The sequence below is a fragment of the Gavialis gangeticus genome, unplaced genomic scaffold (genome assembly GCF_001723915.1).
Source record: "Gavialis gangeticus isolate Ggan-Ray unplaced genomic scaffold, GavGan_comp1, whole genome shotgun sequence".
Classification (NCBI taxonomy): domain Eukaryota; kingdom Metazoa; phylum Chordata; order Crocodylia; family Gavialidae; genus Gavialis; species Gavialis gangeticus.
Window position 1 is genome coordinate 35,535,205 of NW_017728993.1, and position 26,827 is coordinate 35,562,031.

The window sequence follows — 26,827 nt, forward strand, 5'->3', positions numbered from 1 at the left end:
GGCAAGAGAATAGGCCTTATGAAGACAGGCTGAGAGCCATAGGACTCTTCAGCCTGGAAAAGTGCAGGCTTGGGGGGACCTGGTGGCTGCCTATTAGTACATAAGGGGTCTGCAGGAACGCCTGCAGGATCTGCAGGATCGCCTGTTCACCAGAGTGCCCCAAGGGATAACAAGGACTAACGGTCATAAACTCCTCCAAGACCGTTTTAGGCTGGACATAAGTAAAAATTTCTTTACTGACCAAGCCCCCAAGGCCTGGAATAGACTCCCTCCAGAAGTGGTGCAGGCACCTACTCTGGACTTATTCAAGAAACCTTTGGATACTTATCTTGCTGAGATCCTTTGACCCTAGCTGACTTCCTGCCCCTGGGCAGGGGGCTGGACTTGATCATCTTCAAGGTCCCTTCCAGCCCAAATAAAACCTATGAAATCCCCCCTTCCACATTTAGTGCACTCAAGAGCTAGGCTTCTGCTTTTTTTCCCTCCCTGTCATAAACCCCACTAAATTTGGGGGTGTTTCTAGGATTTCATACAGATTTCCTAGCATTTGACTTACTGATAAGGCATGTGTGGTCTTGTTGAAAAGCCAATGTTATGCTGCGTTCACTTAGGCCATGTTCACCACTGTATGTATTATGTTATGCTGCCTGTATGTATCCTTATAATTTTGGACATGGTTTAGTCAAAGTAACTGACGGATTCATAGTGAAGGAAAAGGGACCAGGCAAAACTGCTAAGTGTCTCTCATCATTGTGTTACTAAGGCAACAACAATTGCTCAGGGTGTTGTCTGCCTGTATTGCGCAATACAACCCCTTAACAGCGAAGGCAACTCAGAGTAATGGGCCATTAGCTAGAAGAATTCCAGTTGCCCTGGCAGAAAGGAAAAGTGAGGATACTGAGACTCCTGAGCACTTAAGACAATGTTGAGGGGGCAGAGGAAGGGAAGGGCTTCTAGCGTGAAGGTATTTTAGGGGCTATCTGTGAGGTGATCCTGGTCTTTGCATTTTCCCAGGCTTGGAAAGAGTCCAAATCCCCAGTGGTTAGGTCTGGCAAGATCAGCAGGAAGGCTGATCTCTGGAAACATTGGGCACCTATACACGTGCTCCACGGTGCGGGACTGGAAGACCTGCTCTCAGGAGATGCTCTAATTAAAAATGCCATAGCATCTCATGTATTGTGTCCCATGTTTCAAAATGGCAATGCTTTAAACTAAAGCTCATCCCTGCTGCCATTTTGTAATGCGAGGATGCTGAATACATGAGATGTTGTGGCGTGCTGGAGCGTGCTGATTCGAATGCTCCAGCAGACTCAGTTAATTAAGTTTGCTTCAACACGTTCAAATCAGAACACATTGGAGCACATGCAAATGTACCCGCTGGCAGGACTCTCAGAGGGGCAGCAGCCACAAGGAGGGTAAGACACTTAGCTTGGCTTTTTGTTCTGTCTTCAAACTATATAGCTATTTTTCTTGTGCACTTCTTTTCTCTTATATAATACATCCTTTTGTTGTTTCGTCTCTTTACTGATTGCCTGTGGTACACTGTGATCTTGAGGGGAGTGATATTCCAAGGCTAGCCCATTCTATGGAAAGGGGAACCTAACATTTCTTTCACAAGGCAAAGGGAAGCCATCTGGAGCTGGCAGAGATTGCCCTGCTGCGGCTGTTAGGTCTGATATAAGGGCTGTGGAGTTGAGGCAGGCAGAGATAAGGCATTATCCTGGAGCAAACCTTGGTCTGTTCCTTGAGATAAGCAGAGGAACAGTGGGGAGAAAGTCAGGGCTTTGAGGGTACCCTGTAGATGGACCTTTTCAGCCACATTTTCCATAGTGCTTAGTTCTGAACAGAATCTCTCTCATTTTATATTCCTAAGCTTTCCCTAGCTCAAGAAGGCTCCTATCTCATCTCAAAGTTAATTGATAACATATGCTGCTCATTAGCACTGCTTGAGAGCACACCTGTGCTGCTCTACAACCTTAAAATAACCTTGTGCTGAGGCCAGGCTGGTATTAGGACATCAGCATTGCGTATGGGTTCCTGCACAGGGCGAGCACCCCTCAAGTAGGGGAAAAGGAAATGGCTTAAATTTGTTGTTGTTGTTAATGAAGGACTCTAGGCACGAACATCCTGTCTTTTGGAACAGGAAACTAGAAAAGGAGAAGGGAAGCTGATATTCAGAAAAACAAAACAAAAGAAAGCAAAGGAGCAGAAAAAATAAGTTACACTGGATGTAGGGCAAGCTGGAAGATCCCTCAGTTTTTGTAGTTGTAGTTTCTGTTATATCTCTTATGAATGACAGCTTCCCAGATGGTCATAGGTTACCTGCCATGTCTGGTACAATTAGATTTAAAAAAAAAGTCTTATTAAGCTAATAAGTTATTAGCTTATTGTTTTTAAATGTTAGCTCTTTAACCTAGAAGACCAGATTCTAAGCAACTGGTACACTATAAATACTAATGGATACATATATCCAAGTCTAAATTCAATCTTAAATACTAAATTCAAAACAATATATTTTACTAAGATATGGCTCAATTAAACAAAAAAAACCTTATAAACGTATACTGTCTTAAATGCAAATGGTTTTTAAAAGCAGGTATATTCCTGTAGCCAAGCCCTATGGGATGTTGAATTCTTATAATTTCCAAAATAATGGAACATCAATAGAAGGTGAAGGAAAGCAGGACCTCCCAGAAGTTGACTATGTGGAAGAAACTATAAGCTAAAGGAAAGTGCAAAGCAGAATTAGGTAGTGTTCATATAATTCTGTCTACAAGGCTGAGTGTAGCAGATGTCTCATGGAAAGATTTTTTTTTTAAAGTTAAATTTAGAAGCAATTTGTCAATTGTTCTGTATATTTTATTAACCTCGTTTTTTATTGCTACATTACGTAAAAGTCATAATTCATCCACACTTGCTCCTTATTCCCTACCTGAAGTCATCCTCTTTGGGCTGTTAATATTTGTATTGATTTCCACAGCAACCCAGTGTGATATCGTACATAGACGATTATGATTTCATGTGGGGAATAAGCAGAGGCATAAATGCTAAATTTTTAATGGATAAGAGGTCCTGTTTTCATGCAAACTTTTTTATTACTAAAAAAGCCCCCAGGAGAATGTACAGAAGTACAACAAAAATTATGTCAATAAACAGTTCTTCATATTGTGCAGAAGGTGCCTGATACTCTAAAAGAGCAAGCTGCCACTTGAGGGCCCTAGTGTGTTATTGCTTATGCACTGCATAGTTAGCAATTTCTTGGCATTCACACAATGAGTGCAACTGGGCTCTGGTAGATGAAAGCAGTGTTCTGCCTTTCAAAATTAGCACACAGCAGAGACTCTAGTTATACAAGGTATAATAAAAACAAAAGGCCTTAAACGACAGGAAGAGGGGTGACGCAGACTATATTACAACTAGTTCTTACCTTACATTTTTGAAAGCACTCCTGGAACCTTAACTCCGGATACAAACCAAACAACCAACTACTTGGAACACACGCATTTTTTCCGTACTCTCAGATGTGGTTTTGATAAGCTTCCCTTGATCTGTTCCAGAACTATTTATTGGGATGCATGTGGGGAGTCTAGAAATTGAATGCTCAATCCATACAAGGTGTAGAATGGGGAAGTGAAGAACGAGACAAAGCAAATATGTTCTGAATGTCCCTTATTTCAGAAGAAACGATGGACATTTGTCCAAGGCTTAATATTCCACTGCTATATTCAACTATATTCCAGACTCCAGTGCAATGATTCTCAACCAGGGTGCCACAGCACTCTGAGGCATTGCAATGCAGCCCCTGTGAGAGGAGGCAAGCACTGGCTTCTCCAGATGCTGGGCACCCTGCACCTGCCCCAGCACCCCAGTAGTAATTTCTGTGGCCCCTCCCACCAGCACAGAAGGAGCAGGGGAACAAGCTGTGCTAAAAAGAGCAGCCCCTGTACCTACTACCACTGTGCTCTGAACTGCATGCTCTGCTGAGAGTTGGCAAAGATGGGGCTGTGCTTTTTCAGTTTGGTTCCTCCCTTCTTTCTTACCCCCACTCCCCATGTTCCTGGAGCTGTGGAGAATGGTGGCTCCAGGCACTGGCGTTTAAGTTCCTGAAGGAGCAGCTGCAGCAGCAAGGACTGCTCACCCCCTCAGGTACAACCTAGGGGCAGGGAAGGGGTAGACCATGATAAGTGCTAGGCACAGAAGGGTCCTATTCCTGCCACCCTCACCTTGCATGAGCCTCTGCACCAGTTGCCACTGCTACCCCTTCTGCTTCATGCAGGGACAGCTGCTTCTTTCAGGGATCTAATTACCCACCCTTAAGCAGCCCTTCCAGCCGCTATGCACCACAAGTTGCCATGCCCTCAGAGGTGCCCTGCCCACTCTGCCACCCCAGGAGATCCTTCTAAGGGTGCTACAGGGTGTGAGGAGGTAAGTCCTGTAAAAAAAGGATAACTCTCTAAATGGGGTTCCACTAAATTCCAAAAAGTTACTGAGTAGTATATAGCAGATCGCTGGCTTCCAGAGGCTTGTAGCAGGCTGCACACATCAGGCCATAGCAGTCTGGAGGCTTGCTAGGGTTACAGTCCAGCTGCAAGCAATCAGAACCAACTGCAGGCTGCCTAGGACGACTGGGCCAGTTGAGATTGATAATTAGCTGGCACACAGGCAATTAAAAGGGCTCCCAGGGGACGGAGCTGGGGAAGAGAGAGAATAGAGATAGAAGACTGTGAGAGACAGAGCAGTACCAAGGTAGTGGTGGCAGAATTGAGCCAGGGTACTCTCTCAAGGTCTGGAAAGAGATCTGAGGTTGCAAGGCTAGAAGCAGCAGCACTGAGCCAGGGAACTAGCTCCAGAGGAAGAGAGGAAAGACTACAGTGCTGAGGGAGCAGCACAAAGCTGGAGTCTCCCTGTCAAGATCTAGGAAAAGATCCTATGTAGTAAGTTAACCCTTTACTGACTGTGCTTATGTTTGTTTACTGATTTATGTTTAATGGTGTTTCCTGTGAGGCAACTATGCCTAGGAAAATAAAGAACTGTGTTGAGTTTTAAAGACTATTTGAGCTGAGCAATCCCTAACCTGCTATAGGCTGCCTTTGGTTTTAAAAGGTTGAGAACCACTGCTTTAGTGTGACCCAACAGAGACATGACAAACTAATTTGGGTTAGAGTCCCAAATATGAAGAATTAGTTCTGGAACAGATGTCACCACCATTCTAAATCCCTATAGGCTATGCCTGTGTTCAGGAAGCTAACAGCTGCAAGTTCAACCATATTAAATGGTTGGCTGTCACAGCCTTGCAATAATTTACAAGTTCACAACTAGTGCATGGAAGAAGCAAAAAGAAGCTTCACTGTAGCCTAGCGGTTATGGTACTCAGTTGGGAAGGAGGAGTTCTAAGTTCTGGTTTCTGATGCCAGAAATGCTTGTCCGTTTTGCATTGAATAGGTAGAGCCCAGAATCCTCAACTCCCTCTTCCGAAAGTAGTGCCCTCCTCACTGAGTCATGAAGATACACTCCTTGACTGCTTTACTTTTAGACCTTTGACTTTTTTCATTCATGCTTACAAGTAGTCCATCTTAAACAGGAGGACGACCACCCATGGCCTGATAGTTAGGGATGTCACGTGGCCTGAGAAGTAGAAGATATATTTCAAAGTGATGTGGACCTAGCATCCAAATCTCTCATTTTCTTGAGCACCAGATTACTGGGCAACAGGTGGGTTTATTCGCCTTCTGGAGTGAATCCCAAATGGACACATCCCATTTAGTAATTGGATTAAGCTGAATTGTAACATGACAAGTTTGAAATTAGGTTGACTTACCATTGTCGTCTCAAGAACCTGGAGAAGTATCACCAACAATGTCTCCAGAAGGTCCTCCACATCAAATGGATGTCCTCTGCACACATGCCAGCATCCTTGCTGAAACCAATCTTACCAGCACCAAGTTGGTGATTCTCAAGCACCAACTTCACTAGACCAGACACTGGTGCAGATGTCCAATCCTCAACATCTAAAACAAATGCTCTACTCCAAGCTTAGTAATGGGACAGCTTAGCTGAGATCTCCAGCAGCCATTGGAAATGCTACAAGTACACACAGAAGGCATACCTCAAAAAAATGAATGCCGACACCAAGAATTGGGAGGACCTAGCTGTCGACCAACTGCAGTGGTGCCACAATGTCAACCAAGCAGCAGCCCATTTTCAAGGTAAAGTAGAGAAGAAATAGTGAAGGAAGGAAAAGGAGAGGAATCCCAGCATGCAGCCTACACTTCCCTGAGGAAAGGCTTCCAACTTCGGGCCACAGATCTATCAATAAGCCATGGTAGAGACCATCCTCTAATTGAGGGATTGCCAATGACCAGTGCTGTCCCCGGGAGGGGGTGAATTAGGGCGACTGTCCTGGGCCCTAAGCTTTGGGGGACCCCGTGGAGCCGGGCAGATCGGCCATGGCCCCTCCTAGTACTGGTGACTCTATGCCACTCGCCATGCACCCCCCTCCATCGGCTTCACATCCGGCTGCTCGCCACTCCCCATGCTGCCATCAACACCTCCAGCTTCGTGTCCAGGCCTCACACAGGCTGATTTGCCCTGGTTCCTGCACCCTGCCAGGATCCTCTCTGCCAATGACAACAAGAAGTGTATGAACAGCCATAAATCTGCCCATCAAAAGAATGGGAGAAGTATGTATCTCCCTGAAAAAGAAAAGGATTGCCCTCTGTAGGCACAATGGTTGCCTAATGTCCATTGTCAGAATGAGAAACTCAGGTGCTTTGGAGATGAAACAGGATTTGGGCCATTGTGTACAGTAATAAGGGTTTATGATACTTTTATTGAAAGGGTCTGAAGGGTGATTAGAAAATCATTTGACCTCAGATGGGGCTTTCTCAGCTGACAGAACTGTCCATAAGTGACATAACTTACGCACCACAGAAAGCACTGGACTATGTCAAATGAGAAGCCTTGTATTTCAAGTCATTCAGATCCTCGAGGGCATCTCTGCTAAACCAGCCAACATAAATACGAAGTGTACAAGCACAGATTTTTTTCAGATTTCTAGCTTCTAATACCAGAAGCACAAAACCGAAATTAATTGGGTCTCTGATCCTGCAGTAACCTTGCTTAGCATTTGTACCTCTGGTTAACAAAACTTTAATTTTGAGATCTGTGTCAATTGACTGTTGCTGCAGCACAACTCAAAGAATTATTAGAAGTACCCTGAAAAGGATAACAGCAGTGTAAAGAGCACCTCTAAAACAACAGTGCTGATTACCCTTCAGTCTGAAGGCACACTGGCAAAAAGCCAAAACCTGTCTACAGTGAAGTCAATAGTATAGTTCACAGATTTCAGGAGAGCAGAATCAGCGCCTAAAGATGCCTGGTTTGAAGAACATGTAAAGATTAATGATTCCCAACCTTAAAAAGCCCCTTTGCACAGTAAGAAACATGTTGAAGACATCATACTTTACTCTCTCTGGCAACTTGAAGAAATGTACCTGTGGAAAGTGAAATTTCCTGTCACTGCAAAAAATGTCAGAGGGTCTTAAGGGCAACATGTTGCCACAAGCAAGGGGTTGGAGATCACTGTTGCAGATGGCAAAATCCTGCCTCTATTGAAGAACAAAAAAATATGTCTCTCCTTTTTTCTTTCTTGACCCAGTTGACAGCTAGAGCACACATCCAATGTACAGAATGTAAAACAGGATTAATAAAAGGAAGGAAATAAATGCATGCTAAAAATAGCACAAAGCAGTTAGAGGAGATTAATATTTCAGCTATGAGACCTATTTCAGGCAGCAGTAGTTTCAGCAGTTAATTTTTTTATTCTCTCATCCAGTTTCTTAGTCTTACTTTCCAGCTGCAGTCCAAATAGCCATGTTTTCTATTTTCCAGAGCCTGAAGAAGATCTCAAAGTCAAAATGTCACTTCTGATTTATCATCTGTGTTTAGCATGTGCTTTATTATCCTAAACTCTTTCCAGCCATTTTATAGTTTGCCTGCAGCATACAGCACAGGCAGTTCTGAAGATTATAATCAATACCACCATGCTACATTTAAGTTCTAAGTTTAAATTTTTCAAGAGTTGCATGGTTACATGCAGTGCAACATAGAAAAATAAATTAAAAATAGCTCCCTCTCTCCAACAAGATTGTTGGAAAAGAGATCTTACAGGATTAAGTATGAAAACAGTAGAACACAACAGACCATTTTTCTGCTAACAAGAAAATTCATTCTGCATTTTCTAACCTTTGCATCCTTAATTCAAACTGAACTGCCAGAGGTACTCAAATACAGCTGAACCATCTTGGTTGCAAGACTGAATTTCTACAGGGAGAACGAAAAGTGTTAAAAAAATAAGCCATCAAAAGAAAGAAATGTTGTTCTGGACTGTCAGGATTGTTGTGCCCTACAGCCTCCTGTATAAAGTGTGGATAACAAGAGTAGGACCCGAGTGAGTTCTGCCCTACTGAGCCACTGAATAGGCTTTAGCTCCGGGTTTTAGTTACCTTTATGAAGACAGGGGCAAGTTTAATTCCAGAGGAATGAAATAAGGATATGACAGGCAGAGCTGGTAATGAGGCCAGTAGCTAAGTTTGCATAACACTTTTTGTTACAAGATCTCTTTTTCACTTGGTCGTAACACTGCCAAAGTTTAAGTACTCGGGCCAAACTCTACTGTGCTTCCTTTTTTGTCTCCAAGTGAGTTTTTAAAAAGTGTCAGTGAAAGACATTCAGGAATTTCCCAGCATTAGATTTTGGGGAGAGAGAGAGCATGCACAAGCTTTCATGGGCTGAAGCTCACTTCATCAGATGAAGCTTCAACAAACAGGCTGTGTAAGATTCTTTTTTCATGGAACGAAGAGGCTGGTAGGCAATCTTTTCAGCCTGAGGGGGCAGATAATTTGTACATAACTTGCATACAGACATAAAAACTAACTTATAGCTACACAGCCTGCCCTCAGGGACGGCAAGCCATGAGATACAAAGCTTGGTAGTTCAGGCCAGTAGGGTAGCTTTGAGCAGCTTGGAGCCAGGTCTGATCTCTCATCTTGTGCTGCTCTCCCTGTGCCTGATTCAACACAAGGAGCAGGGAGAGGAAATGCTTGGCTAGTTGCTCAGTAGCTGCCACAGTAGCTTTTTTACCAGCCACAAGCTGCACCAATAGACAGACAAATACCTGCCTGTCTCCCTCAGCTCAGCTGTATACACAGGAGTCCATCTGAAATGGGAAAGCAGAACAGAACTGCCAAACATACCCAGCATATGGCAACTGATGTTAAAAAAGGGCAAAGCGCCACCCAATACACAGGGGCAGATTCCTGTTGCTTTCTACTTGCTCTGCATAACTAAGCAGCCAAAGGGAACTACAGCCATCTGCATATTTTTTGCTGGGGATTTCCTTGCCATGGGTTAGGGTTGTGGGAATGACCCCAATGACTGTATTGCCAACACGACCAACTTTGATGTCCCCAGCTTCTGCCTGAGGGCAGAGTGGATATATGGTAAGCTGTGTCCTCTCTATCCCCACCTAATCTACATCTTATTGGTGAATCTCAGAAAGTGGCTCAAGTTACAGCAACCCCAAAGTCATTCCAGCCTATGGTGAGGTTCAGGTGGAGCCAGTGAAGCTACTATTCTGCTTTTCTCTGGGCTTCCACACTGGCAATGAAGCATGAAAGTGCCAGAATCTCTCTCCTCCTTTCCCTGCAACACAGAAGATGCCCAGTGGGGACAACTAAACAAATACACTGAGGAGTGTGAAGAGCTGCTCAGAACATTCCTGGTTCACAGTCCAACTGCTCCTGGGCTGCAGAGAAGACAGCAGTAGGGAGCTGGGGAGCCAACATCTTCCACCAGAGGTGTAGCAGGATGGGTCCATGCTCAGTGGCAGCTGCCAGTGCATGGGGCAGAGCTGGATCCTGCCATGCTAACTGCACCAGCTTCAACAGTGGGGAGAGCAGAGGTGGTAGTGATGCACAGTGGAGAAGCAGCAGCTGGAGGTGTGCTGCTGCTAGGAGAGGTATCTCTCCCATACTTTGTCATCAATAACCAGTGCTTTTTTGGCTATTTGACATCCGTGTCAGCAGCAAAGAAGAAGGTGACGTCTCCACTAGCAGCAGTGAATCTCTGGCTGCTTCTCCTATGCTACCTCCACTGCTCTATCCTCCCCACTGCCAGAGACAGAGCTGAAGCTGGGGAGATGCAGTGAGCAAAGGGGCACATATTGCCCAGGGTGCAGTCCTGGTCAGTCATGCCTCTGCTTTCACCTACCCCCTGCACCAAAAGTGTTGATTCTAACACCTCAGTTTAAAAACCACAGGGCATGCTTTAAGAAAGTGCATTTAAATTCATAATCAAATACAGGTTTCCTTAGAAGTTACCCTCAACAACCACAGTTTATAACCCTGAAGGCCACCACTGCCAAGGTTTATAGGTAATTAAGTCTTGGGAAAGTAGTCATGTTTGTTGTGGTCTTGTTCCTGTTTAAGAGCAGATGCATATTATCAGTAAATTTGTCACTGCCTGAGAGAATGTCTGGGCAGAGTGAAGAGCTTATGAAAATACAGCCTGAATTTTCTGTAAGAGATGGAAAGGTAAGAGTTAAGCCTTTTTCTCCAAGCCCCAAGTCTCTAAGCTTCTGCTCTTCTGTCATTCCTCCAGTTACTAGGAACTGGATCATTATTCTTTTATAATTTGGTTCATCCTAATCTAATTTTAGAAGGGGAAAACTGTTTTTCTGAAATCCAAATTCTGTCACATTAGAACAGAGACTTTTATTCCAGCAAGTATGAGCCAAGGAATACTCTGGGGATCTCCTGTGAGACTGTACCATGCTAACACTGAGCTTAATTGAACATGAGCATTTTTAAGCTTCAAAGCCTGAAAACCTATGCAAACCCATTTGGGAATCAAAATTTGTTAAATATAGTACCCTTAACAATGCCCCCCTACCACTACCAAGGATCTCAGCTAATAAATCTTCACTGACTGGTGTTATTCTAAATCTGCTCTTCTGAGATTCTGAGCCTACAACTACAGCTGTAAACAGCAAGACTGCTTTAGCAATAGGTAACATATATGTATATTATCTATTAGTGGCCACAAAATCTTAACTGCACCACTGATTTCACAAGATAAACAATGTTGTATCTGTACAAATAGCTTGCTGGCAATTCCTGTCTTTGGAAGATGACAATTTCCCTTTATTATATATGTAATAAATATGTTATATATAATAAATAGAACTCATTTAACATGCCGACTTGTCGAAAACCAAAAAACATAGGAAAAGTTTGGTTTAGATACTTCTTGTTTCAAAACTTTTTCAAAGTTTCAAAGTTGTTGAAACATCACTTTTTGACATTTTCAAAATGAAAATAGTTATTTTGGATGATCAAAAATACTTTTCCTTCAGAAATGTACTTTATGTGCACGTGTGTGTGTATATAAAAGTATGTTGAGAGGGAGTATTTCATTTGACCCATTATGAACTTTATTTGGGATTTTTTTTGGTTGGCAAACATTTAAGATTTGGTTTAGTCCCAATTTAGGAGTAGAAAACTTTTTTAAAAGTCTAGCACTATGATAGACTCACGTCTGAAACAATCATTAACTCATAGAATCGAGCATGGGATGAGAAAACATCCTGCCCAGCCCTGCTAAGAAGTCACATTCCTGGAAAATGTAAAGCTCTAGGAATGTCCCTAGACAGGAAGTATCTGAAGAACTGAAAAAGAAACATGTAAGAATACATCATAGCAATTTGTCTTCATTCTTAACTTTATGCATGAGTCGGCCTAGGGAAGTCAAGTAGGTGCATATGTCTATGCAGGATCAGAGCCTGTGCCTGTAAGCTCTTAGAGGTAAAGATAGTGTCTGTTTCTGAGTTTCACCATGTTCTGCCTGGTACAATGGGGTCTGAATCCTGCTCAGAAGCCTCAGGCAAAAATCATGGTATAAATATTCATCTCCGTAACCTTTAAAAATACCTTGGGTATGGTAAGCACATACAAATTTAGATATCTAAGTAACAAGCCACACTTTAACAAAGATGGATTAAAATATGATGCATAAGTGATAGAGAGCTACTATATCTACACTGCCACACCCTCAGCATGATGCAAATGAGTCAGGCCACACTTTACATAATACCTTGTCACTTGACACTTTTCTCAAGAGTTAGCAATAAAGGACCGACAGACCAGCTGGGAAGATTGGCCACCTTTAGACTGTGAGCTCTTTCAGACTTTGAGAGGCCCCACTTGCCTGATGTTGCTACCTGTCTGCACGCTTTTTCCAGCCTTAGCCTTTGTCTTCCCTGACCCTTCTAACATCCTCTCAGTCCCGTGACTGGTGCAGATCAGCAGTTCCTGACTTCAGCTTGAGGATCAGACTTTGGGTCTGTCAATCCTGCTCTCACCAGTGCTCCAGACTGCCCACACATACAATATTTTCTTCAGTACAAGTAAACAAGCTATCCTCTACACCTTCTCACCCCAAATAAGAGGGCACTCACTATAGCTACCAGACTTTAAGAGCACTTTATTAATGCATGGGCCCCCACCAGTCGGGAGCCTCCTGGGGCGCCAGGGGCAGCATAGCCTAGGCAGGCATCCTGGCCATGAGTATCTGGGGCAGGCAGCGCATGCCTCCTCCTCTCCAGCCGGGCCAGGGGGCGGGGGAGGACGTGGGGCTCTGTGCAGGTGGCAGCTGCTTCCTGGGGCCATCTTTGTCAGGAAGCCCTATGGGCGGCTCCACTCCCATTCTTTGCTGTCTGCAGGAGGCCACCGGCACCAGCACTGCTGGGACAGGATGGGACGGGACACCCTTGCCCCGCCAGGGCCACCAAAGGGGCAGGCAGGCAGCCGGGTGCAGTGCGGAGCCCATGCCCCTCCTCACAGGCTGACCCCAGCCTCAGCCCTGGCTCGTCCCACAGCACGGAGGGACTGCAGCCCCAGCTGTGTGACACCCACCGGGCGGAGGGGCCAGGCCAGGGCCACCTTTGTCTCAGAGGTGCTCGTGCCCCCTGGCTCGCCCTGGATGTGCCGAGGAGGCTGGGTGGGGCCAGCCACAGCCTCCTGGTGGGTGCAGAGGGAAACTGCCTTCACCTGGTGGGGGGACTCCAATTTTATGTTTACCCAGAGCCCCAATAAATCTTAATCTGCCACTGCACAATAATAATAATTATTAGTAATAATCACCACATTCTCATCCTCAGAACGGATTTGGTAACATTGAAAAGCAAAGCGTGGGTTAATTCTTTGCAGTGTAATTATAACCGGAGCATTGGGAAGCAGGCTTGCTGCTGTTATTGAACACATGAACCTTCACATGACCCTTGATGAGACATACCTGATGGAATGAGAAATGCACATGCTCATCTAGTCATAATTCTTTTGGACATGGCTTCACTTTATTTTTTGACATCACATTTTTAAAAGAAAGGACATTTTGTACTTTGGCCTTTCCAGGCAAATAAAAAAAGACCTTTTACTGTTCCATTTTGTGACAGAAAGCCTCTCCAGGGCAACCATTGGTGCCAGGGGAATATAACTGTAAACTGTAACGTATTTAGTTGGTAAATGTAATCCTTCTTAATGGCATATGTAACCACCTTGTTTTCTACAACTGATATACAGTGATGGATCTCTTACAGCTTACTCTGCTCTATGAAAGCAAATGAGAAGGAGCAATAGTATTCATGTTAGACACTTCAGCTCAGAATACTGTCTCATGTTGTTAAAATCCTGGAAACTCCTCATTGGCAAGAAGTCAGTGTTGCACTCTTGGAAACCTAGCCTGGCATTTTCATCTCTTCCCCAACAACTGCCCATCCCCTAAAGGTAGATGTTAGCACAGCATGGAATTACATGAAAATATAACCTATATTTTATTTGCCTCATCTTTCTTAGTCTTGTTATCCTGAACCTCCCTAAAATGGGTATCCACCTAACTATTTAACTCCCTGACCCCCACCTTCTATGAAGCTTCACCATCCTCCTTTTTCACTTCAGGTTACAAGCATGGTGATTGTGTCTGTTGCTTCATACCCTTTTCTCCCTACCTCTGATCAAACCTTTCACTTCTCTCCAACATTTCTAAAATGCTTCACATTTCTCCAACCCATCCAATGCTCCAATAAATCATTCTCTCCCATTGCATCAGCTCCCTTCTCAAGTTCTCTCACTGAACCCTTCTTTCTTTGGCCGCTTACAGATGTGAAGCCCCCCCAATGCTTTACTTTTAGCTTGGTGTGCCCCTGCACCAAGCACAGCACATGCCTAGAAGATGCACTGTATTAGTTTGACCCAGCTCACCCAAAGTCTGTATAGCTTGTGCACTTCAGCGGGCCTTTTGGGCACTTTTGTCCAATAGCTGACTGAAACAGATTTAGAAAGAAGTGCCAAAAGCCCTGCTAAAAAGTGCAGTCTATACAGAAGTTGGCTGAGCTTGGTCAAACTAATGCACTTCCGCTTCAAGTAAATCACTGTTTTTTGAGGGGTTTCATGTTTGTCAGCAGCCTTTATGTCAAAGCTGTTGCCTCTATATTAAAGAATCTGGACAACTCTGCTTCTTTCTAACTTTCAGTCTTGATTTCTACTATTGTCTTCCCACACAACTGAACAAAAAACAGGCACTTCAACACTATCAAGTAGAAGCACCTATAAGCCATGTACAGTAACGTAATTATGGACAGGCAATCAGGGCACAAGCCCCAGGCTCCAACATAAAAGGGGTGCAAGAACAGAACCACCACAGTGCCAGCCACTGCCACTACCTTTTCCATGACTGCTGCCTAGGACACCTTGTTATACTTCTGGCCGTGTATAAAGCATTTTACTGTTAAAGCTAATCAGCATAATGATTTCTCTGCTTAACAGCAATATCCCTTATACTATGCACACACAGCATTCCCTTTAGTGTCCTGTTTTATTTTTGCATTGTTTCTTCATCTCTTTTAAACTCAAGTGCTCTTGCAGAGAGATAAAAGCAAAATTTGCTGCTTATCCCAGAGGATCATCTTGTGTATTTTACCTTGAGGGCTTTCTGTGCGCCTTCACTTGAACCAATAGCAATCAGATTTGGTCCAGCCATGCTACAAAAACTCTTCAGATGCAAAGAGTCATGAACAGGAACTGTGGAGACAGCATAATCCTGTGCAGAAATGAGAACAGTTCACTGTGAATATTTTAAAACAGTACCAGTTCCATTACCCAGCATCTTCAGTTCAGGGGACTGTTCATGCTTTGTGGCATGGACAGAAGGGCTAAAATGTATTAGTGAAGAATGAGTTTACAAACCTTAAATGTGTCAGCCAGAATTTCTGCACCACGTTGATTTGTCCGTTTTGAAAGACCAACAAAAAACTCTCTCCCTGAAAGAAAAAAAAATTTGGAGAGAGAAGTAAGGAACAAATTAACAATAGGGCTTTTTTTCTTAATGGCTGCAGAAATACAAGTCACCAAGGGCACTGAATCCCCTGAAGACACATTTTAAAAATAGGCCAACTTCGTGGGAGAGTCTTTGTAACAGTCCTTCACAGGACTTATCTGAAGCTTGACTATGGCAAAAGTCTATTAATATTAATATGTAGCTTATTGAAACATTAAGCATTAAAAACATTACATATGTAGCTTATTGAAAAATACAACCTTCAATTGCAGGCTGATCATTTAAACCAATTACCCATTACCAGAAGAAGCATTTTATCAGAAACATGAACAGTTTCTTTTCCTTAAAGCCCTGCAGTGGCCATAGGGTAAAGGAAAAGAACAGCTGGGCTGGATTAATAAATCACTGGCAGTCCCTCCCTCCGAGATTTCTCCCATCCCCCATAACACTTACACAGATGCTGGTATCTTGAAGGTGCAAAAGAAATAGATGTTAGGATCTGCGACATAGTAGGAAGTTCTTAGGTTTTGGTTTGCTTAACCTGAAACCTTCCCCCATTCCTTTGGTAAATTAAGCCAAGAGGTATGCCTTCTATGATACTGATCACAGTAAACAGCTATATTTACCACAGGCAAGGAGCAACATACTCTCAGTGAGATTACACATAATGCGCTTAATTACAAAAAAAACCCAATCAGTATTTTCACCTTCTATGTCAGTCATGCATATAACTTGTTCAGCACATGACATCTGGCAAGCAACTCTACTTACCCATAAACTAAAAGTGCATTTTTAGTAGTTTACTCACTGAACCAGCTACATTTGTGTCTGAATCGAACTTTTACAATCTCTGAAAACTGGTCTGTAAAAACATGGCTGCCAGTAACAAGAAGCATGACATAACTAAAGTAAGTTGGCTGCCAAAAGCATGTCTGTATTGGAACATTATACTTCATAAGATTGAATAAAGGCTTAAAAATTGGTATGTGCAATAACTGGCATTTTGCAATATGTATATAGCCATTTCTATTATTTTGGCAGCAGTCAGGAAAGTTTGCTTCTCAGCTACCTTAGTGTGACTCTACCATTTGGTAAGCAAGTGATCTAATGAATTTTACACTAGTAAATGTTATGATTAGAAACCAGGTCATATGAAATGTACTGTGCAGATACATAAACAGCAAATTCACTTTACCTGTGAATAAGACATCTCCACCATCTAAGGTAGCATTTTCATCAGTCATCTCTACAACATTGACGTTAAGACTTTCTAGCGCGATCTTCATTGCTTCTGTCTGTTTAAAAGAAACATATGCATCTTTATTGGCTTTGATTTCTATTGCATTATATTTGTGAGCTATTATGGTACATGACTGCAAAAGCTTCTTACAGACATTTATAGATTAGAGACTCAATTCTTCCCTGTGTCAGTTCTGGAGGATGGAATGGGAGTATTAGAAAGCTACTGTAAGTTTGTCTAATCCTGCTTCTGACCAGAGGAAAGCTCTAACTTTCTTTAGTGGTGTAAAAGAACATTTTAGCAGTAGAGAATCAGTAGAGATCTACTCCAACATGCCCCATTTTCCTCCAGCTTTCTTCCTATGCTGGAACTGTAATCAAAGATATCCACTGTAGAAGCCACCATAACTGCTGCACAGCTATCCTACACATAAGGTATCATAAGCTATATTACAATCAGGGTATTTGCTAGTGGGTTATAGCTAGAATTTAGCCTTTTATGCTACCTGAGCCAAAAGAAGCTTCTGAGACATCCATAAAAAGGACAAAAAAGGGTGAAGCTCTTATGTCAATGGAAATAGCCTGTTTCACAAAGTATGATCTTTTTCAGCAACATGCTTTGTATTCAGTAGAGCCTGATAATTGCATTACATTATTAGAGCTAGTTACCAGCCATTAAAAAAATTATTGGCACCAAGAAACCCCTGTCATGAAGATCAAATTTTCATGTGACATTCTTTATCTGTGTATTATGGCAATTAAAACATTTCTACAAGAAACGCAAGAGTTCCAACATGGCTGACAGGCCCATAACTTGAACAGAATATATAAGGTTTAAATAAAACAAAGTGATATGATCAGAAAGTGGGAGGGAGTCATGTTGATTAACTTTATTCTAAGTATTTCAAGGAAATATAACAAATGAGGAGAGATTTGCTGTGCTATTACTTACAGTTTAATAAAACTGTTGTCTGTCAAGAAGTCTGTATTCACAGTTTGAATAGCTTTATGAAAAACAAATGCTAGAGTACAATAAATGCATTTTCCTCTCTCTTTAAAATTTCAAATGAAACCCATGTCTAAAAGAAGGGCTCCGGAGTTTCTATGCATCCAATGGACTGTTTCATCAAACTCTGTGTACTTATATTTTGCACTGGTAACCATGCAGGCGTCTTTCCCCAGATGCTGTATTAACCCAGTTCTGGCATTCTGTTGACTTGCACTCAGCAAAGGACCCAAGGCAGAAGCGTAGACTGGTTTTAATCCCATATGCAAGTTATAGCAGCCTTGGGGCTCCTCTAGCTTTGGCAATAGAGAATTTGGGCCTATTGGATTTTAGAAATAAAGGGGCTAGATCTCTGCACATGAGACTCCACTGAGTTTACATGGGATGCCATGTATTTTGGGCTCAGTGGCTCAGACCCAGAAGCAGTAGCTTATCCTGCAGCAACATGAAGACCCTCAGCTTTTCTGTTACAGTCTATATTCAACCTAACTCCAAAAATACTTCAGGCTGAAAGTCTGCACATAAAGGTTGCCGGCCAGAAACAGTGGACATGTTTCCATACAGCTGAAATTAAGGTTTAGCAGTAAGAAGCGTACCCCTTTCAGACAGCACTTCTTAGCCTTTTTGCTCCCTCTCCTATGATCTTTAAAATTGCATTAAAAAGGAGGATTGGACCTTTGTGGTATTTTAAAAATTAATGTGAAACATCTGGGTCAATATTTGGAAACCAGCTATTGTGCAAGCCCAGTTACGTATTTCACAACTTTTATGCAATCACACAACAAAAGCTGTGTACCACAGACCCATATTAACATTTCCTCCCATTTTGCCTACTGCACACGGCACCATGTATAGAAGGGGCAAAAGGCACCAATGAGGAAAAAATGGCTATAAACATTGCTTGGGGCATTATGTAAGGAGACGCCCAATCCAACAGCATGTAGACTTGGAATTTATGCCAAAGACAGACAAACCAACTAGCTCCTGACCAGGCACAGTGATACCCTGGGCACGAGAACACAAGCACTTCAGCCACAGCAGTGAGAGTAAATAAATATACTCACCAAATAGGATTATGGCAGGGAGGTCAAACTTCAAAAAAAATCCCCCGCCTCCCCATCGTGTTCTGTGATTGTGGATCTCCAGTGTATCTGCTGTCTCAGTTACCTTCTCCATTATTTTAAAGTAGTACTTTCTACAGGGAGTTTGCCTTGCTGAGTCAGGGCTCAAAGCAGCGCTCAGTCAAGTAAGTGGGTTTCAGGAGAAGTAGCAAGCTAAGGTATAGGTCACTGATTCAGGCATCCTGGGCCTGCTGTGCTCCATCCCCTAAGAATCCCTGTCATATCTCCCCTGTCCAATACTTTGTACTGTTCCTTTCCTTCACCCTGAGTTTTCCTACTCAGGATTTTCTGCTTCACTTCTCATCTGCCACCAGCATCTTGCTTGTTGTATAGCTACTGCCCTCTCCCCTTTGTCACTGAATCCCCTACACCACATCTCTCCATACATCTTCTTTTTCTGCTACACATATTCAAGCCTTTTTTTACTTGGCTGCCTGAGGGCTGGTACCTTTTTTCTTTGAAGCATGCTATTTGACAGCAAGCAACCATATGCTTTGACTGCCTCTCTTGTGTTAAGCAACAAAGTGGGAAGGCAAGTGTATTTAATAATAGATGGATGTTCTGCCCTCTGTCTGGCAACTTTATACTAGGGCCATGTCCATGTTCTGCAGGGCTCAGTATAGGGTGACTGGAGGCACACATCTGTTTCCATCCATGCCAATGTCCTAAGTATTTCCATATTCCACAAAGACCTCCCCACTTCAGAATAGGACAGCTTCTGTGTTAGATCCCCACAGAGCTGTGGTTATTGCTCCTTTCTGTAAATGAAAAAATACCCTAAGGTTCTAGTCCTATTTGTCTGGAAAGCCAGGAGGTGGAGCCAAAAGGCAACTTTCCAAGCACAGAGCAACAGAGGGCAATTAAGGAACTCTATACCTGCTGCAGCACGCTGGCACCAGACTCAGACAGGACTGCAGGCAAGGAGTTAGATAGCAATCAGTGGGACAGATGGAGGGTGGTAAGGGTGGAGATGCAGGGGTCAGTGTGACTGCACAGATTGCAGAGTTTCAGGACTTCCACTGTGTATCAACGAAGATGAAGATGATCACTGCAGAGGGTAAACTGTACCATCTCATAATATGTATCATGGTATGAAAGCAAAATCTAGAAGCTTACAGTGAAGGAACATGCTTATGTGAAATGTACAGAGTCCAGATCCATACAAGGTAGTGATAGTTGCTTTGTTGCTGCTCGACTGTTTTGCAAAATACAGTTGTAGAAAAGAATGCAAAGGTGACATCCTAGTAGAACCCAAGTCTGTTTGTTGTTTTGGGGTCCACATATACAGTCTTTGATCTCAGCATGCTATATGCTATGTGCAAGGTGGCCACAAGGTGAACCAGCCAGGTAAGGAAGCTGAGGCACACCTTCAGAGGTGCTGAGTTTTGCCTGCTTCCCTAGATGGAGGGAGTATCTGCAAGGCCGCATGACAGGAGGAGCATACAACTCACAGCAGGGCAGCTGGAAATATAAAGAGAACTGGAGCGCATTAAAAAGGAAGCAACTTTAGGAAGTAGTAGTGCTGTGCAAGCTGCAAGGATCTTTTTGCTTCCCGAGCAGAGGTCCTGGTGGAATGAAAGCTCACAAGGAGCAGGAAATGTGTGGGAAGACTAGAGAGGCAACAGTCTTAGTATAAAGACAAGGACAGGAAAAAGAACCCTGCGCTAAGGGCTATGAGCCAGGTAAGAAGGTGAAAGGAAAATTTGTGCACTGGATTTTGTTAATAAGGTAGATCCTCAAAAGGGGAGGGTTGTTGAGGGGAGGAAAAACACACCCATAATACGAGGCTTGATTAACTGGAAGAAGAATGGGAAACTGAGGCAACAGCAAGGCCTGAAACCAGGCAGTGAGGGAAAAATATTTGTGTGACTAAATACAAGAAACCAGCCCACAAGGGCTGTGTTGGCTTCTGGTGATGCATGTTCTTTGGACCAGGAAAGTTTGCTTGGAGGCATAAACAGTACTGTGGTGCATGCAGCTCCTACTAAGTAGGTGATTCAGAGCCAGCAGCTACTATGCCTCGACTGGCTAGTGCTGGCTGGGAAGAGGGCATGGCAAGGGCACCTGAAGGTTGCACTGACCCAGATCAGACCATAATGCTATAACTTAAGGCTGCCTTTCCCTGTGGTGCAGCTTGCACAGGCAGATGCTGGGAAATTACAACTTGAAGTTCTGTGCCTGTAAAAATGGCTAAAACCTATTTGCATGATCTGCACTGTGTACTATTAAACAGAGCTCCCACTTAGTGACAATACTGGAAGGTAAATACCAATTCTGGATCTGCTACTTGAGCCAGATGTACATTTTAATTACCATATGCTGATTACAAGTTAACTATCAGGCTGTAGCAAAGCATTGTAACTTCTTTAACACTTCACAGGGGGGTAGAGAAGCTGCAGCTTAGACATTGAAAAAAGTTAGTTAGCAGTCAGGTCTAAAAAGTTGTCCAAAATAGCAGAAAGCTGGTATCTCCTATTTGCTTCACAATTGTTCCAGGACTTCATAATATTTATAGGATGCCCAACATGTCTTTCAATAACAATTCAGCTCATTTTGGCCTCACAAAGCTTTTTAAAACTGTTAATGCTATTTAGACATTTTGTCTATCTGGCTCTTCTCCCATGACAGGTGTTAATGTATTAAGCCTATAGCTATTTTAAATGTGCGTTTTAAGGTTTTTAGATCTCTAGTAGCAGGAGTGGTGAGATTCACCTGTACTTTTAAAGTGACGCTGGCGCACACAGTCTATATACACCAGGAATATCTTGCAACTTCAGTTTCCCATGCACGTACCAGTGACTGTTCACTGTCATGGCGAAACGCCAAGAACATCACATCATACAGTCAGTAGAGTCTGATATCAAGAAAGCTGTAGCACAAAATAAATGTAAAAGGGTAAAATTATTGAAAAGCAAACTAGGAAAATCATGATAAATAGACACAGAAAGATCTTGGAAGTTCTCAAGTTGCTCTTAAAGTTGCAAACCTATGTACTAGATAGGAAGCAGGTATGCAGAGGAGAAAGTTGAGGCTTCTGGAGACTCTGCATCAACTCAGGGTGACAGCTAAGTGCAGCCTGTTGATGCTCAAAGAGCAGCAACAAAACCTGCTGGAGATATTGAACAAGGAGCTGTGATTACAGTTAAGAAATAGATACTGAAGACCTAGGGGCCTGAGGCCAAGCAAAGGGTCCGATATGCCTGTGGGCAGCACTGTATGTCCCACCCTTATGAAAGCTAGGGTAAGAAAAGTTACTTTGGGACTTGTGAAGGAAAGGCACAGACTAAACCCAATGCCAAGATACATACATCAGGTAGGTATTGTAGGTCTGATGAGCACAGCCCTATAAAGAGGCACCATCCTCTTAAGAAAGTGAAGTGCAATAAACAGAAAATACAGGAACCTCAGGAACATATGAGAGGAGGTGACATTCCCTGATATGAATACTGAACTTGCTGGCAAAGGTGAAGAGATACTATGAGATTTTCTGCTGATGCACATGTAAGCGGGGAAGGTGGCTGTCACAAAAGATGAGCTCAGCTCACACTAGAATAAACCACACCATAAACAATCCATTGCTGCGACACAGATCCTTCCTCAAGATGATATGGTGCTCTGTAGATGGCTACTGGAGTCCCATCTGGCACCTAGAGGCACTAAGAGAAGCTTGGCAAATAAAACTGACAGCATCTGTCAAAGAGCATCCAGACTGTGCGGGTGTGATAATAGTGGCAAAACTTATACAGGGAAAAAGTTGGTGACAGCACAGCAGGCCTTCACAGGTGGGTGGGGGGAGGGGGGAGAGGTGTTGAGAGAACAGTGTGCTAAAACAGTGGGAGTTCATCTTTTTGACAGGTGTGCCACAAATTAGCCCTGCATCCTTCCCAAGTGCCACTGATCCTGCCCAATATGCTGTTCTGCCTTCTGCTCCCTGCCTGCTTCTTTCCCTGTGCTCCTTGACCAAGCCGCTGCTTGTTCTCTGGTCCCTGACATATCTTTCCCCTTCCTGAGCTGCTGCATGCCACGAAGAGCCTGCTTACTTGTGGCATCAGTGCTTCAAGCTGGCCAACCCTGTGTTAAAATGTGCTAAAAAAAACCCAGACTAGCTACGATTTAGGCTACAGAATTTGCAACAGAGCCAACAAAGATACAGAAATGGCAATACAAGAATAATCTGCATGAAGCTCTATGTTGAGACACCTCTTCCCCATCAGATTATAAAAAGCAATCTGTTTGTGTGCAGTGCTTCCTTAATGAAAAAGCTTCTGTAGAAGATCACAACGTTTTCTGTAGTACAAACTCCAAGTCTTGGACAGTAGATTCACTTTGCCATATCAACCCAGAAATACAAAGTCAAATTCTACTCCCTGCTAATATACTATTCTGTTGCAACATTTTGGATTCTTGGTCAACTGGAACTAAGCAAGGTCCACCACAATTTCTAGGTTTGGGTGGGTACAGTCAGGCTCTAAAACAATATTTTAGGCACCTAAACAAAAACGTGTCATTGTCAAACTCCTTAACAGCTACAATGTTTAGCTTCCAGTGAAATAAAGCTTAGCATCTGAAAACTCGAATGTTCCTTCAGTACCTAAATGTGAATTAAGCTCCTAAATTTCAATGTTAGCCACAGAGGGGTTTTTGTTTTGCGTTATTCTCATTCAGCTTTGCCTTTTCATTTTATAATGGGCAGATAAAACTTTTGCTTTAGTGTAAAGCTTTAGACTTCATATTTGACGATTTGATTGTACTGTATTATGGTTACTTTGCTCATAAGCAGTATGGTTAAGGCAACATCACTAAATGAATGATACAAGCTTTCACATCTCTATCTACAAAACAGTGAGGTCCATGGCGGTTTAAGGCTGTTCCTCCCTGTGGGGTAGTTTCCCCAGAAAGAACCAATGCTGAGTGAGTTTACACTGAGTAAGCCTAGTATCCATTTCCAAATAATTAACTAAACATTATTTGCAAACCTGACCAATATCAGTGGCTGTATGTTAGTGGCACAGTTCTTCAATCTATTTACTTTACCACTGAATACTGAAACTTTGGTCTCTATCTAGTGCTTTTCAAGTTTTCTAAAACCACCCCTGGGGGTGCAAACAGACGGGCAGCTCCCAGCTGTAACTTGGAATGTTTTTTGCATATTGTCTGAGTTACAAAGTTATCCCAGACCAAGTAGGAGTTCACTGTTGATTGGGGTGGGGTGGGGAAGGGGAGGACATCTAGCTGCGGGCTGGGAGCCTGCAGCCAAGTTCCCATAGCAATGGCCACGCTTCTCTGCCAGTGCTCGCTGTTCTCAGAATAGGAGGGGGGAAAAGACAGAGGAGGGAGCTCATGCTAGGGGTTCCCCGGTCAGTACTGCAGGTAGGGTGGGTGAATTGGAGCCCCCTCACCTCAGCAGGTCTTCAATACACCCACCCCACCCTCCAGGTGGGCTGAAAAAACCCAAGACTGAACTCCCTCTGCTCCCTTTCCCCCTCCCATCCTGAAAACCGTGACAGGCTGGGAGCTCCACAGACAAGTTACAGAAGATACTACATTTTGAAATGTCTTCATTTGATACCTCATGCAAGGAGGGGTCAGATTTTCACCCAATCAGCCATTTTTAAAGCTGTTTGCAGCCATGCACTGGTGTTTGGTCATGGATATAACTGCTTTCTGAGGCCAGATCAGGTGAAAACTGACACTTTTTGTCTGTGGCCCCAATTTAGGAAGGATTTGTCACTTTGCAGGAGAACCTCTTCCTACCTAGAATAGCAGGGTTGTTAAAGGTCAGATGAAAACTGTGACCCACAATTGCTTGTTCCTTATTAGTTATCATCCGGCAAAAAAAAAGAAAGAAAAATGATGCAGCAGTGAAAGGACTGGGTATAATAGAGATCTCTCAGTCTTTTGCTATATTTTCTCCTTCTAAAAGAATTCATACTTCACTTGTAGAGTTATGTTTTTTCTGAAGTGTTGCAGCTTAACCAGTGTACAGTTATAAGAGGTAATAATGGTTAGGGCTGTGTAAAACACCATCATTTCATTTTGACGTCCATTTAGAAGGGACAGTGTTGCGTTTCGTCATTTTGTTTCATTTCAAAGCACTGTCCCATTTTGTTTTGTCGAAACTGTTTCAGTGTTTCGCCCATAGGCTATAATGGGGAATCATGAAAATGCCCCAAATGCTGTCATTTGTTGTCCGATTCAGATGTAAATTTCAGGGATGGTAGCCCCTTCTGAAGGCATGAAGCCTGCCACGTTTCAAGAAGACAGGTGCAGAAGTTTCTCGGAAACTTCATCTCAAAGTCTTGAAAGCAAAACTTGTGACACTTCCCACGAGTGGCAGCCTCCTGTCATCTGGCACGCAGATTCAGAGGCTTATACCCCCGGGAGGGCTGTGGAGCTGTACCGGATTCCTCCCGGGGGTGCGGGCCCCCGGATGTGTGCCAGATGACAAGAGGATGCTGCTGCTGCCTGGGACTGGCACTCCATGGAGCTCAGCCCGATGGTGGGAGGTGGAGCGCAGCCCTGGCTCTCCCTGCCTCCTGCTGCTGGGCTGTGCTACATGGGGTTGTGAAGCTTCTCAGAGCGCAGCCCTGGCTTTCCCCTGCCTCCCACCAGCGGGCTACTTCGAAACTCGAAACATTTTAAGTGCCCTCATTTTGTTTTGATGCTTTTTGTTTCATTTAGATTTCACTGTTTCGAGCTTGAAATGCATTAAAACAGCTTCAAAATGAAACACTCGGCAAAAATCTGCACAGCCCTAATAATGGTGGAAAGGCAAGCTATAGGTCAAGATTTGGTGTTTGGTTCAAGTCCTCTAAGTATTTACACTCAAGACAATTTTAAAATGTACAATGTGCTTAGAAATAAATTCAGTTAATACAAGCATAGCTAATATAAGGCAGACTTATTGCTTACTATATTTCACAGCATACAGGTCAAAGTGCTGTATAAGTCTACTCCGGTTTTCTGATCCAAAAAGTTAGGTCAGTTTATACACTGGATCTATGAAAATCCTAACATTTTGGATCAGAAATATGGGGTTAATTTATACTGGCCCGCGTGCCCTCACTATGGGCTGGGCAGCTGGGGGGGTGGAAATGTGCTGCAGCACCACTTGCAGGAGATGGGGCTGGGCTTGGCACTCAGCTGACATGGCCCAGGCTGCACCACTTGCAGGGGACAGGGTAGACTTAGTGGTCGACCAAATGGTGTCTCTATGGTAATGGTAAGGTCTGTAGGCTGTGCTCAGGCCAGGTCTGGGCACCATGACCTCCAGCAACAGGGACACCATCTAGTGGTAGGTAAAGAAGGTCAGGTAGGGTTGTGGCTGGGCTGGGGTTTGGCCAGGGTGGTGCTAGGGTGGGGATCAAAAGTACTGATACGGTGTATAAGTCAAGGTGGAAATTTAAAGGGAAACATTTTGGCTTCAAACCTTGACTTATACACTGTGAAATGTAGTACTTTCATTAGAATACCCGTAGATATGGCTGACTGTCCTTACCACACAACTAGAATTTCGACAAAGAAAATACTCATCTTTAGAATTTAAGATTCCTATGTCATATTATATAAGGTCAACTTTAGCTTTGCAATAAAATACAAGGCTTTTATTATATCTGTGCCCATTAGTACATCAAGTGGTTGAATGTTAAAGCTTTTATGCTTTGTATAGTGATGGTTTTTTTCTAATAAGCACATTCCTGTTGTGAGATGGAATGTATCTAATCCATAATAAATCTGGTTGAGAGACAGTGGACTTCAGCCAGCTCAGTTCTGTTTCAAGGAAAGAGGACAATAAATGTGTTTGATGTTTATAAGAATCTAATTTCCTCACTCTCTGCGCTTTAAAAAAATGAAGCCCATTGCCCAGATAGATGTGTTTTGTGAGTTACAATAACTGTTGCATGAAGATCTCATCCTCCTCTCTTTTTGTGCTGGATGTACTCTCAATTCTTCTTTAACAATTATTTATTAGTATTCTGTACTAAACAAATCTTTTCCGAAGAAGAACAGATGCAACAAATTGGACGGAGAAGGGGACTATTTTTGAAAAGGCAATGAAGAGATTTGCAGT

General features: G+C 43.2%; 1 protein-coding gene across 1 annotated transcript in view; it reads right to left on the reverse strand.

Annotated features, from left to right (window-relative positions):
• The window catches only part of DDAH1 (dimethylarginine dimethylaminohydrolase 1), a gene marked incomplete at its 5' end in the record, with an annotated part of 126,365 nt that overhangs the window by 21,656 nt on the left and 77,882 nt on the right, over positions 1–26,827 (reverse strand). The window contains 3 exons of the mRNA XM_019528335.1: positions 15,034–15,153; positions 15,300–15,373; positions 16,586–16,685. Of these exons, the coding sequence (XP_019383880.1) occupies positions 15,034–15,153; positions 15,300–15,373; positions 16,586–16,685 (294 nt within the window). The remainder of the gene's footprint in view (positions 1–15,033; positions 15,154–15,299; positions 15,374–16,585; positions 16,686–26,827) is intronic.